Below are 14752 nucleotides of genomic sequence, written 5' to 3' on the forward strand. Positions count from 1 at the left end.
AGCTTTGGGGTCTTAATATTCAGTATGTAAATATTTGCTTAGTCTCTTTCTTGAATAGTATTCTGCCTTCAGCTTTGCTTGGAGTCTTCCAAATGTGAACACTGTTTTATCCCCCCCAGAGATTAAATTTCCAGCCTTGGGTAAGGAGGGGACCCTCTGGTGTCAGTCAACTGCCTGCTAAGTGTGTGTATGTGATGGCTTGGGATCTAGTAATCCAATTACTTCTTAAACAGATTTTCACCTAATCTTCCTGTTTTCAACCCCACCTTCTATGGGTTCCTGGTACCTCCAATTCCTGAGCCTTTTGAGAGTTTGGTAGCATATCTTAGGTAGTTTCTTTTCCCATTGCTAGCTTTGGATTCAGGTTTATAAAGTCTGCTAAGTATGTTCTCATTCACCTGCCTGCTTTCCAATTTCCAAAGTTTTGTACCTGTTTCTTCTTCCGGTTCTCCTGCCCTTGTGGTTTTGTGCCTTTTTAAAAATTGTTGTTCTAATTGGTTTTTTGGAAGGATCAAAAATAAATATCGGTGTTAAATTCATTATTTTTACCTGGAAGTCCTATTCTTTTTTTTATAATTTCAGAGTATTCCATTGATGGAGTTTCAGAGTTCTCCCTTTCTGGTGAACATTCAGGTTATTTCCAACTTTTATCTATTACAAACAATGCTGCAGTTAACAACATTAATATTTTGTACATATAAAAGTATCTATAAATATGTACAGTTTTTATTATGAAAGATAATGTCAAATTGTTTCTTTATAGAGGTTGTACCAATTTAGACTCCCACTGTAATGTATGAGAGTGTTTCTCTACCCTTTTGATCTTTGCCAATGTCATAGATGAAGAAAGCTATCTCCGTGTAGCTTTAATGTTCATTTCTCTTATTATAAGTGAATGGAGCACTTTTTCATATGGTTAAGAGGTATTTATATTTCCTTTCCTGTGAACTGTTCATGTTTTTTGCCTGTTTTTCTACACTATTGTTGATATTTTTCATATTTCATTGTAGTAGCTTTTTGTAGGTATTAGAAAAATTATACTGTAGCCCAAGATATGACTTTATGTTAGTCTTTCTAGGTGTTTTGCTTATAATTCGGTTTTGCGTCTGGCTCTTTTCCCCCCTTATATTATTCTTGGTCTCTAGCATAACTTTAAAAAAAAATTATGTGGTAAAATATGTTAGTTTTTTTCCTTTTACGATTTATTGATTTTGTGTAATAGTTGGAAAGATCTTCCTCCCCTTGAGAACATTAAAATGTCATGTTATGTTTTCTTTTAGAACATATATAACTTCAGTTTTTATATTTCGATATTTTTGACTTTATTTTAGTGTAAATTGTGAGATATAGGTCCAATTCATTTTTACCCCAGGTGGCTACCCAGTTGTCCCCAAATCATTTATTGAATAAACTCCCTTTTTTTCCTAATGTAAACCCCTTTTATCATGTATATTCTATTGACAATCATAAACTTTCTCTGCATTAAAGGGAGTGTAGATTGGATTATAAAGCAAATGGATTATCTTGAAATTATTTACTTATTATTTTTACATTATAGGAAAAAATACAAAGAGAAAAATTTAAGGATGATGTTTCATCTGTGAACATAAATATTCAAAATACACTGAAACACCTCCATGCAGATAGTATTGGTGAAGGACCCAAAGCAGAAGATGAGGATAAAAGCCAGTCTAGAAAGCTTCAGAATTGTAAGTCCCATGGATTCATGTCTAAAGCATGTGCAGATGATGACCAAATGAAGACCCTGTTAAAGAGTGCAAATCCAGTTAGTGCTTGTTATAGGGAGAGTCGGCAAAATGAGACTTTATCTAAAGCCAATTCAAGCTGCAATCTACACTTACATGAAGAAACAACTTTTGGGGAAAAAAGATTTGTTTCTCAGTCAAGGTATGTGGTTTAATAATTGTTTCTAATTTTTATTTATTCAGCAGTTATTTTTTTATGCAGTACTGTGTGCCACATTATTAAGCACTGGAATATAGTAATGATAACATATGGTCTTGGGAGGAGCCTAAAGTAGGGAATGTTGGGAAAGGAGTTTGGACTGGGAAGTATAACTTCCCTTGCAAGTTATACTCAGGATTTTTGGTTTTAACTCATAAGGTATAGGGAATCATTGATGATTTTAAATTGAGTGACATGATCAGATTTGAATTTTAGAAAGGATACTCAGAAAACTGAAACTGAAACCCTATACCTGCAGGTATGCATTGATAATCCATCAACAATGTAGCAAAAGCCAGTTTGTAAATTTAATTTGATGAAAGCGAGTAGGGTATGAAAATCTGGTTTAGGTTTGCCTTTTCATTTGTTCCCTGCATCTCACCTCGATGTCCTTTCTACCTTGCTGTTAGCCTGTGGGACTGGACCTGGGATTGTAGCTTTTCTTTTTAAACCCTGTGTTTTGCTCTTCTGATGGTTACTCTGCTAGGAGGGAAACTTTAAGAGGATGCTACTGTGTTCTGGGAAGGTTGCAGGGTAAATAGTGTTAGATGGATTACAGCATTACCACCCCCTTTTTCCTTTTCAAACCATCGTTGATGTTAATTTTAATTGATTTCTCAGAGATACGGAATTAGAAAGCAATGAGATATGCTCTCACAGCCTTTTGCCCTCTGGCCCACTGATTTTGTTCTTTTCCCATCATTCTTTCTATATTCCTTTTTGATAACCTTTTCTTCCATTTTCTGTTGGCATCAATATTACTGCCCTCTGGAGTCTTGTTTAACTCCACTTTTAGAAACAAGGTTATAACTATCGCAGGCCCTACTTTGGCAGAAATTGGTAGATTATGGTAGATCTTGGCTCTAGCTCCTTCTGCCTGCCAAACATCTAGAATCATACCATTGCTTACAGAAACATTTGTAAACACACCACGCAGTATGTTTATTTTTAGTAATCTGATTTCTGTTTTCTTTTAGCAACCGTGTTTTTAAAGATCCAAATCCCATTGTCAAAAATAGAAGGCAGCAATTACCAATAACAGGTATGATTAAAAATGTGTCTTCTTTGATTTTTCAAGCAAACAGGTATTTAGGTGACTAATATAGCTGAAAATGTGCATTGGTATATCTGCCCTCTAACATATAAGCCACGCCTTTGATTCTCTCTCTGAGGTATTAATGCCTCAGTCACCTTTTATTGAGATCCAGAACTTTTTTTGTATATCCATCAGGATGACTGGATGTGTAGTATTGGGCTAAAGTTTATGAAAATCTTGATAATTAATCTTGTAAATGTCAGGTCCTTTTCATTATTCAAAAAACTTGCATTTTGCAATTTTTTTCAGATCCATTTACATTATGTTCAGATATAATAAATAAAGAAGTCATCAATTTTCTATCAGCTGACAATTATTCCAAAATGTTCAAATATAGATGTTCAGGTAAATTTTTTTAAAATTACAATTGTTTCATAATTAAAGCTTTATATGATATTAGTTAACTAGAATTCGTAGTAGTTCTACCTGTGTGATTTAAACTTAATTTTCTTTGGAGAAATAACAACCTGGAGTATTATAAAACATTCAAAACAATGCCTTCTATCTGTATCATCCTGTGCTCCAGTATTTATATGAATCAACATAGCTAATACTTTTTTATTAGTTTATTCTCTTTTTGTCACAAGTAATACCATCTGTAAATTTAATTTTACTGCTTAAGGTAAACATTTTTTAAATATTTTTAGAGAGCCAGTAAATAGGTGTGTATTTTGGATTATGCTCTATACATTATAGGCATTAAGTATTAAATAAAATCTAATTTATAGTAAATATATAAATGTTTCTAGTGTTCCATGCCCCAGTATTTACTTTTTCTGCAGGGCTCTTATAAATGTTCCATGGTGCTTATTCCATCCCTTCTTCTTCATACCCTGGTATTTTCTCTTTACTCTTAGTTGCACACTCTGCTGTATGAAGAAAATTGAGGCGATTCCACATTAGACTCAAAGTATCACTATTCTTCAGTCTTGGATGTAGAGTTTAATTTTATTACTCTAAAACTGATATCTAGCTATAATCTGAATCCCATCTCTCATTATTGCTTCCCATTTTAATACTTGTGTAGTCTTTCTCTTCATTCCCTTTCTTTCCATTAACTCCTTTTGTACCACCTTAAACTATGTTAATTTCTCCCTGTTTTAAAGAAAATCCAAACACTTTGTGTGATTTGCTATTGCTTCAAGTATTCACCTCTTCTTCCATTGTTTACTGCCAGATTCCTGCTTTTGCTCCCTTCTCTTCCAGTGTATTCATTCCCTTTTTAACTCCCTGAAATCTGGCTTCTTTTATTGCCCTTCTACTAAACATTAATGTTAACAGATTACCTGAAGCCTGAAGCCTCATTTCCCGCCACCCCCCCCAACCAATGACTTTTGAAAAAATTCTTATCCTATAGTATCTCTGCACTGTTCACTACCATTCCTTGAAATCTTCTCCTGTCAATAGTTTAAAGTCACAGTTCCCAAACTGTCCACTCAGGCTCCCTGGGGCTCTGCAGTGAATTCACAAGGGCACTACACAATATTTAAAATTTTATAAATGAAACACAAAGTAGTCCACATCTTTTGGATACCAGATAAACTACTAGCTCAAAATAGTTCATAGTTTCATTACATTCCTTTTGATGATATCATGTCTTTGTGGAGCTGGATTATCAGTGGTTGTGATAAAAATCAAGCACCACATGAAAATCCATGTGGAATAGGAAATGAAGGTGGCAGTGTCCAGTCTGATTCTAGGATTTGAGAAGTTGTGCTTTACCCAATAGGTGCACACATCCCATTAGGATGTAATTGTAATTAATAAGAATGAAATACAAATATTTTTTGCTTCAATTAGGTGTCCTGTTTTTTTCAAATGGCTACTAAATTGTTAGAACATAAATACTTGTTATGTTATTTTGCACCTAACAGAATGATTAGCGTTTCTTTTGGCGTAGGGTTACTGTAAAAAAATCACCAAGATCTTAAGGGTGCCATGAAGTGAGAAAGTTTGGGAACCTCTGATCAAAAGTATTCCAGTTAGCAGAGTGGATACTCTATAACTGTTAACTCCCTTTCATCCCTTAGTTTTTTTTTGTGATGGTTCTTTTTCAGTTCCTTTCTTCCCTCAGTGAAGATTCATTCATTTCACAGACACTTAGGGAGCGCTTATTCTATGGCAGGCACTGGAATCAAAGATGAATAGAACTCATTCCTCACCTCAAGAAATTTACAGTCTAAAAACCACTCCACTTTATCACCTTTATTGCTTTATATTTCTCTTCCTGCCAAATTGCTACAGGTATTCCACCCCAAGTGCTGTAGTCTACAGCACTTTCTCAGTTCTGTTACAGCGTTTACTTTTGTGGGATCAACTGTCATTTTACTGATGATTTTCAAATCTGTATCTCTACACTTGGCTTCTACTACCTTGGGTTTTAACCCCATTCTTCCATTTCCAGCTGTACCCAGGACATATGTCAGTATCTTGTTTTTAGTTCAAGCTTAATATATTAAAAATGCAGCATCTTTCTCCCTCTTAAGTTGCCCTTCCTCCAGCCACTCTATTTCTATTAGTTCCCACTATTTCAAACCTTGAATCATCTATAAATATTTTTTCTCCTTACATCCCTATTTCTAATCTTTCAAATTTGGTTCTTTTTTTGTTTCCCACACAGGCCTTTTTTGCGCTTCATGCCTAGAGTACTCCAGGAACTTCCTAGCAGTCTTTAGTCTCCAGTCTCATCAACCCCCAAATATAATGTATATATTGCTAACTTCTCTTCCTAATATGTGCTTTTTTAAAAATCATGTCACGATGCTAAAGAACCTTCAGTGCTTCTGTATAACTCACTGAATCAAACTCTCTACCCTGCTTTCAGAATTTTGTCCTTCTGGTTAAATTTTAGTGTACATTTATTCTCTTTAAGTCTGTCAGAAATGTGCCATGCTTATTCCAAACTTTGTCATTCAATCAACTACCAAGTTAGTTGAGAATTATCCTAAACTTCTCCCAGATCCCAACAGCTCATTATTCACCAATTTTACCTCAGAAATCTCTGCATTCTCACTGCAAATGCTGTTGCAGAATCCCCTTATTTGCTTTCTGGACTGTTGAAGTAACCCCTCATGCTGATCCTCTTACCTTCAGCTGAGCTTTCTATGAGACAAATGAAATTATGTCATTTCCCTGCTTAATAAATATCCTTTAGTTCCTCCCCCATTGACTTTAAGGAAGTTAAAAATCCTAGGCATGGCCTTCAAAGACCCTTCTTGATCTTGCCCCTTTAACCTTCACCAACCTCAACTTTTCTCCCACACTTCTCTCATACCTTATACTACAGCCACACCAAAGTACCTGTGATTCTCTGAACACACTATGCTTTGTTACTCTTTTGTGCTTTTGCACATGTTCACTGTACTAGAAATGTTTTCTTCTCAGCTAACTTTCTAACTGGCTAAATTCTCCTAGTCCCTTAGGAATGGGCCGCCAATACCATCTGACAGGCAGATGGAGAGCTTTACAACTGTTGGATGTGGTTAACACTACCTAAACCTACTGATCAATCTTAACATTAAAAAAAGAGAGAGATAGCCAGACTTTATGTGCCTCTTACTATGATGTAGTAAGTAGTACACACTAAAAACAATTGACTATGAATCTCATCAATCATATAGGTCTCATTACTAGTTTATTGGGCACACAGGAACATTTTAAAGGATGCAACTAGGATGTAATCAGAAAAACCCAGCTTTTGGGAAATGCCATAGTAAAATGACCCAGTGTCTATGACAGGTAAATGACGAGGAGTAGAGGATACTTGATAGCTTAAAAGAAACTCACGAGACATATCAACAATGTAATGGTGGACATTGAATCATGATTCAAAGAAACCAACTGTAAAAAGAAAAGTTTTGAAATGATAGAGAAATTTGAATACTGACTGAATATTAGGTCATATTAAGCATACTTTTCTTAGGTGGGGTACAGTTTTGTGTGTTAAAAAAGAGTTCTTATCTGTTTGGGATGTATATGAAGTATTTACAGATGAAGTAATACTTCAGTGCAAATTTCAGGCTTCATAATCTAGTGTGTAAATATGGACAGAGTAGAGTACATGGGGTATAGATAAAATATGACTGATCGTGGGTTACTAATTATTAAGGCTGGGTGATGGACACATTGAGGTTCATTATACTTTTTTCTTTACTTGTGTGTGTTTGAAATTTTCCATAAGACATTAAAAAATACAACTGGGCAAAAGTGTCACTTCTTTTGGATATCTTCCCTTAACAGTGACTCCTGCTCAGAACGAGACCGAAGTAGATGCTCCTTTTCTATATCACCATAACTCTGCTCATACTTCTATTGCAAAACTTATTTTACTGTCTTGTATTTGTTGTCTTTATTCTCATGGTTTAAAGGTTCTTGATATATTTATAATTAAGTTCCTGATTTCACTTCCATTACCATCATAAAGATATTTGCTTTCATAGATTTGTTATTAGATATTTTGTAACATCTATACATCACTTTAATTTGTTTTCTTTTAGGTTGCATAGCAGTAGGAAAATCTCTGAATAGCCGAAATTTTAGCAAGCTCTTGCACTCTTGCCCATACCAATGTGATCGTCACAAAGTCATTGTGGAAGCTGAAGACAGATATAAAAGTGAACTAAGGAAATCACTTATCTGTAACAAAAGTAATTAACTCAGCAGCTTTAAAATTGTATTTATGACTATACCTTCTGAACTATGATCTAGAATATATACTTATGTTAAAAGCTAGAGGGTAAAATCACGTTGAAAAGAAACTCTGTCTCTGAGCAACCAGTGATTTAAGATGTATCCAGGGAGTAGATTTAGTCTGTGGTAGTTTAAAATTATTCCTACTTCACCCAAGGATTCCCATTAAAAGGGGAAAAAAAGGAAATATCATACTAATGGAATTGATGTGCTATTACTCAGATTGATACTTAACCGTGCAAAATGTTTTCCATGTTTTTCAGAAATTCTGCTGACCCCACGTAGAAGACAACTTAGTAATGAACCTACGACCTCTGGAGGAATAAGTGAATATATTTAGTTTTTAAATAAGCCACAATTTCATATATTTCTGAGAAAGAAGAGAACAGCTAAATGATTTTTCTAAGTCTCACCATTAATGGCTCTTAAATGATAACCCTTGGCTCTGATGAGAGTCACACTTCCTCAGAAAAGAGGCTTCCCTCTCCTTTCCTTATGCTGCTCGCTCATCCCCATTGCTTGCCAGCTAGGGAAGGAGCAGGAGGAAACTAACGTTTATTAAGCACCTACTATGTTTTAGGCATTTTACAACTATTATTTGCTTTAATTCTTATAATAACATTGTAAGGTAGGTATTTATTCCCACTTTAAGGTACGCTGAGTTGGCAAATGGCAGAGTTTAGATTCAAATGCAAGGCTGTCTTCCTTTAGATGCCCCTCTGTTCTGTCCTCTAGGTTACATTTCTGTTTTAAGAACAAAATTATTTATGTGTAAGTGCCTCAGAGAGATTTTGCAGAAAGTTTTGTTTCACAACTGTAGCACTTCAAACAACCAAAACTGAAGAGACAAATAGTATAAACCTTAAAACCCTGCTTTAAAATCAAAATGCTTCTTAAACAATAAGTTAATTTACAAGAATCTTTATTTAACTTCAGGGTTAACATTTCACTTTATCACCATCACAAATTTATCACAGAGACTTAAAGAACATTACCATTTTCTTCTGTTCATATGGAATTAGTAGCTGCAGAGTAAGAATAAGCAGTTGAGTACATTATTTGTCAAAGTAACCTAGAAATTAGTAACATCTATAGAGCCATTCTGTAATTTCTTGCAAAACCAATCAGACTTGTTACATCCAGGAAACATTTTGCCACATACTTTTATTTGGCCAGTTTCACTGCCAAAACCTTGAAAGAAATTTCAGATTTACTTTTTATATCTGGGTCTCTTTTTCTAGTTCTGCATGCAAATTAAACATACAGTACCATTGTAAGGTAGCTCACTTTTAAAAGTTATATTTTCTGTAGAAACTGTTAGAAAATGGGTATTTTTTCCCCCATAGAAACATATTCCACTCAGAAATCTTGTTTTTGACAAGGAGTTGGCATCAAATTAATATAGACTTTTTTCAGCAACATGCCTTAAAAGCAAATATGTAACAAGTGAAAATATACTATAAAGATTTTACATAGTAAAATTATTTGCAGAGCCTCATGACATGTACACAATTATGGTTATACATTAATTATACAGAGGGATTCTAAATATTGTTATGTGACATTCAGCTCATACATACATACATCTTATTTGTGGGTTAGAATTGTGTTAGCTAAAACCAAATAGTTGATAATTTGGCCTGCTTTTTAAGAATAGAGAAAGACATCTTGAGGTAGTGATTAGATTGATCTTATATCTCTTTCACAAGCAAGCCAGGAATATTTGCTATATTGTCATTTTTTCATCTCTTGATAAATTTCCCTTTTGTATTAAATATATTTATCACCACTCATTTCATTATAGGTTACACTCAAATTTGAGACCATTCTTCTGAGAAGGGACCATTACAGCATCTAAGCATTTAAAGAGCCTCAGGGACAAGGCTCTTTTTAAAGATGGATTGATATCTTGAGAGGGTTTGAATAATAAGAGTCTCTAGAACTGAACCTTCTTACCTGTTTTCCCCTTCTTTCCTAATGCCCAATCAATATCAAGAGGTGCAATAAAGAAGCCATAGAGGAGCCTTGTGGTGTACAGGGCTGCTTCCTCCTTCTAGACTACCCACTACTCTGCTTCAGTAAACTGAGGAATTGGGCACAGGTGCTAAGTGTAGGAGTTGGTGACATAGCAGCTGCGATGAAAAAGTGGAGACTGACTTTACATAAACAACTTCAGTATCCTAATGTCCTGAATGTTATAATAACCCATCCAGTACTGATTACAATGAGTTCAAATCATTTAGCAAGTAAAACTGAAATAATTTATTTCTTAGATAACCACAGTTTTCCAGTAGACCCGAAAGTAAGGAGTAACTTCATTGATAAGCTTTGGAACAGTTTTTACCAATAACTTTTTTCTTTTGGCAAATATTTATTGATCACCTACTACATGTCATGCACTGTTTTAGGCACTAGGGATACAATGGTGAGCAAAACAGACAAAAATCCCTGTCTTCATGGAGCGTGTATTCTAACTAATGCCATTAAGTCCTAGTCAGACATTACTTTCATTGATTTATCAGCCTCTGTGGGAGAGATTGTCTCTTCTGTAAAGATCTGAACGGTGGCTCTTATCCTAGGAGAGCTAGCAAATAGCTGAAAAGCTAACAAATAGCTAACAGTCTTGACCTGCCAGGGTAAGGTTTTCTAAGGGTATCGCAGTACAACTATTCCAGGTCCTACTGAAGTAAATAGCAGCCTTAAGTGTATATATTAGGTTGGTGCAAAAGTAATTGAGATTTTTGCAATTTTTTTAACCTTTTAAACAGCAATTCCTTTTGCACCAACCTAATACAAAAATGTCCTCTGTGTCTGCATCTACCTACAATGATAACATGAATTAACAATGAATTTAAAAAGATTAAAAGAAGTATTTCCTAGTAATCATCACCAGAAGATATTTGTGTTTACGATTACAGATACCAACTCTGTAGTCTTTATGCTGTAGAAAGTATCCTTAAAAAACGTAAATTAAAAACCCTTGTGCCGCCTATTTTTTTTTTTTTTTTTTGAGGTTTATCAAGCTGAGTATCCATATAGGTAGCGAACTTGTTTTTTAAAGTGAATTTCAAAAGACCCTTATTATTTAAAAATATCAATCGAGACTGATAATTAAAGTAACAAATGTTGATATTCTTTTCTATTCTATGAAGTTATGGAGCCCTTTGGGAAGACTGTAAGATAGGTAAGATGTTTATTAACTGTCCTCACAGGGATGTCAAGAGAATTAACAATCAAATGTTTGTAGACTCTTGTGTTTCTTGACTGAAAGATGTTGCAAGTATTATTACAATATGATAAAGTTGCAATTATTGAGGAACATGTAGCTTAACAGTAGGCACTCAGTTTTTTAAAATTGAAATGGATTTCTATATGATGAGTATCCCAGGCATGAAATTTTCTCATTTAGATATAGTTCTTATCTTTAGAATAAGTTAAGCACTTATTTGGGTTTCAAGAAGATTTTGTTTTCAGCAAGCACTAATATAGTGTACAATTCTCATTAATTACAGAAAAAAGAAGAATTCGTAAAAACTTTACTGAAGAAGAAATAAATTACCTTTTCAGTGGAGTTAAGAAAATGGGAAATCACTGGAATTTAATTTTGTGGTCTTTCCCTTTTCAACAAGGACGGAAGTCTGTGGACCTTGCTCACAAATACCACAAGCTGTCCAAACACCCCAAGTGTGCAACTCCTTTATTGGAAGAAGACTTGTCAGTTTAAGTTTGAACTCTTCAAATACAGTGCCTTGAATATACAAAATTTAAAATATTCTTCTAAACTCTCATGAGACAAGGAATGTGGAAACAGGGATACTGTTTTCATTAAATACTTTTTGTGATGTGATAAGCTATAGGTAATCAAATTATTAAAATAGTTTATAAAACATACATTCTCAAGTGTAGATTAGCAAGAAAAAATTCCTTAAAGTCAAACATTTGTTTAGGAATGTGCTTTTATTTTTCCTTAAGCTTAAAGAACATAGGTCACAGAGAAAAAAAATTAGCCTTTAAACATTATTTGACATTATATTACAATGAATACTATGTGAGACATTTGTACTGTAGTATTCTTACCCAGGGAAAATCCCTCCCCAGAAAGACAGAATAGTTTCCCAATCTGTTGGGTTCCCACACATTAAATCAATGTTTGACATTTTGTTAATTAAAATGTTTCCTCTCTTAAAGGCTAATTGTGCAATTGCTTTGAATACTTCTAAATTCTATGATCAGGTTCACTTGTTTTTGTTGTATGTTTATTTGCTTTTTAAAAGTTTTAAAAAATTTTTTAATTGTTTGTTTTTAAGTTACTTTTCTTCTAATGGAATATCAAACTATAAAATCTCAATTATCTGTTCTCTCTTTGTATTCCATCATGATCCCCAAAGGATGCTGTTGCAGCCTCTAGTATACTTAAAATGCTGTTGCTGTGGCTAAGGGATCCAGTATCAGGGCGGGAGCGCTCATCTGTGCGTATGTCCCCATTGGCTCACATGTCATTGTAGTGGGTTCTTCTGTCCCAGAGAATATTTCCTTGTAAGCATGTATTCTTTGAACTTTTAAGACCATGACTCTTTCTACTTAGATGAAGCAGAATTTTTATTAAATTTCTTATTTTCTGATCCATGTTGAAAATTCCAGAGGGTCAATAAGCAGAAAATTTTTTATTTAAATCCAAAATTTCCGTTAGGCAAAAGAATAATTTACAAGTTAGGAAAATCCCTTGCAGCATTTAAAATGTGAATGAATCTAGTCCATTATCTGTCAGTATTTCCTAAGCACTATGGTGATGATTTAAATAGTCTTCCTGGGTTATTTTGATTTGCACTTCTCAAGATTTATGAGTTATTTTAGGTCAAAGGGAAAAACATTTTGTTGCCTCAGCCTCATTGGCTTAGATAATCAGAAGTTGTTCAGATACGATTTAAACATGTTTTTTCACTTCAAGTAGGTCTTAGTTGACAGTTCTCTGATTGAAAATTATGTATGTTAACAGAATGATCAAACTGCTTACAGAAGCATTCCCAAGAATATGACATACTGAGCTAAGACATTGTTTGTGTCAGTCACTGACACTATGTTTAAAATAACCTGCTGTCTTTTGAAGTCTTCTTGAAATTTTATCCTAATCCTTGGCTAATTTTTGGTTAATATGAGCTGTTTTTTCCCCTCAAATGGAGCTATTTGGTAATAATATAAAGGAAGAAAATAAAAGGAAAGCAAAAAAACAATGACCTATTAGAAAACAGTATGGCTTTAGAAATTCAGACCTGGCCAAATCAACAGGGAATTAAGAATGATTTTAATGATAGCTCCTTGGAGTTGTAACTGACCTTAGTTAGAGCTCCCTGCCAGAGGCCTGAATTGCTCTGTAACAATCTGGACATTGGTGCCTATCTTTAATTTTGCATATTTCCTCAGAAACCTGTAATTTACTACTTCACAGGGTGATAACCGATGGTCAGTTCTTCCTGAGATTAAAATGAAATGTGATTTCCCGGAGCACCTTCTACAGAACCACAAAAGTTGAATCTCTTTTCCACATGCCAGCCCTCTAGAGTGTTAAAGATAGATGTCTATCTCTTTTCCCTCTACATCCTTTGTCCTGCATGCTGATGAGCCCCAACTACTTCATGCTTCAGCAGAACAGTGCCATGTCTCCTTATGAACCTAGTCACTGACCACTGGATACCTCTTTGTTTATAAACTGTGACCAGAAAGAAATGTGGCCTGACTGGCAACACAGGGTTATCAGCTTCTTGGCTAGGCCCAGTGAGGTTTTATGGATCTTACCTAAGATGCTTCTTGACATTCTCAGATTATAGTTAAGATTTACAGATTATAATGTTTATTAATTCCTATCTTGTTCCTATGCATTTATTTTTAACCCCACTACAGGACTTTAGTAGTCCCTGTTAAATTCCACCTTGTTAGATTTAGTCTGTACTCAGTTTGTCATCCAATGTGTTAGGAATCCCTTCCTGCTTCAGGTCATCCACAACTTCTATGAGTGTGCTGCTGCATTCTCATCCAAGTCACTGATGGCACCCTGAATTGGCTGGGCCGGCGGGGAGGTTGGGGCAGGTCCCAAGTGGCCTCTTCTGGTGGTCCCTGCTCATCAGCTCCCACTGGGCCTGGTTTCTAACAAGCCTCCATACAGCTTGCATTTCATTTTCTTGTTTGTGATGTGAATTGTCAAATGCCCTGTTGAAATCTGCATTTGCTATGTCTGCAGCATCCTACCTGGTATTCCTGTAATAAAGAAACTAAGTCTGGTGGTATCTTTTCCTACTGGTCACATTAGAGAATTTCACCTAGGGCTGATGAAGTTCACTGGCTGTAGTTTTCAACTTCATTTCTGCCCTGTGAAAATTCAGACACCACTTGCCCTTTTATGACATACATACTTTGCATGCTCTTCTCAGACTTCCAGGGGTATAACTTAATGGGTTTTCAATCCCATTGTCTTATTTGAACCTTACATTCAGGTTGGCAGATGTTATGCCCATTTGTTGGATTCTGTAATCCATGTTGCCTATATTTGGCAGAGCCAGGATCAGAATCCTACTTATCTGAAACCCACATAGGTGGTGGTTTTTCTACTATATCCCACTTCCTTGTGCTAGTTAGAAATGGCTTGTAAAGTGAGCCTATTTCCACAAATAGCAAGATCCCTTAGGTAGTGGCCACACCTAAAGTTAAGCTTGACAGGTGAAATGTATTTTTTCTTTCCTTTTGTTCCGTTACGCTCTTCCTTCCCTTTTCTCTCCCCTCTCCCCTCTCCTCGCACATCTCTTCCTTCCTCACCCCCCCCAAGAAAGGAAATTAAAACCTATTTCTGGAGTCAAATGCTGGCTTCCTGAAAATATTTTTAGAAACCTGTTAAGCTCAAATGTATTGTTCACTGCGGTAAAGCTCACTACCTCAATATTAATACGGTCAATGAAGGAGGAAGTGGAAAAAGGGATATTTATGAGGATTTTGGAGTCTAGTTTAAGGCCA

General features: G+C 35.1%; 1 protein-coding gene across 1 annotated transcript in view; it reads left to right on the forward strand.

The window, feature by feature from the left end:
• TERB1 (telomere repeat binding bouquet formation protein 1) overlaps positions 1 to 13962 on the forward strand; it is a 34953-nt gene extending 20991 nt beyond the window's left edge. Inside the window, exons 12-17 of the mRNA XM_074316016.2 lie at positions 1559 to 1908; positions 2943 to 3007; positions 3311 to 3406; positions 7558 to 7707; positions 8014 to 8076; positions 11263 to 13962. Of these exons, the coding sequence (XP_074172117.2) occupies positions 1559 to 1908; positions 2943 to 3007; positions 3311 to 3406; positions 7558 to 7707; positions 8014 to 8076; positions 11263 to 11474 (936 nt within the window). The 3' untranslated portion in view covers positions 11475 to 13962. The remainder of the gene's footprint in view (positions 1 to 1558; positions 1909 to 2942; positions 3008 to 3310; positions 3407 to 7557; positions 7708 to 8013; positions 8077 to 11262) is intronic.
• Positions 13963 to 14752: the final 790 nt, after the last annotated feature.

The sequence above is a fragment of the Rhinolophus sinicus genome, chromosome 8 (genome assembly GCF_057876585.1).
Source record: "Rhinolophus sinicus isolate RSI-liver-muscle chromosome 8, RSI-T2T, whole genome shotgun sequence".
In the NCBI taxonomy this organism is placed as follows: domain Eukaryota; kingdom Metazoa; phylum Chordata; class Mammalia; order Chiroptera; family Rhinolophidae; genus Rhinolophus; species Rhinolophus sinicus.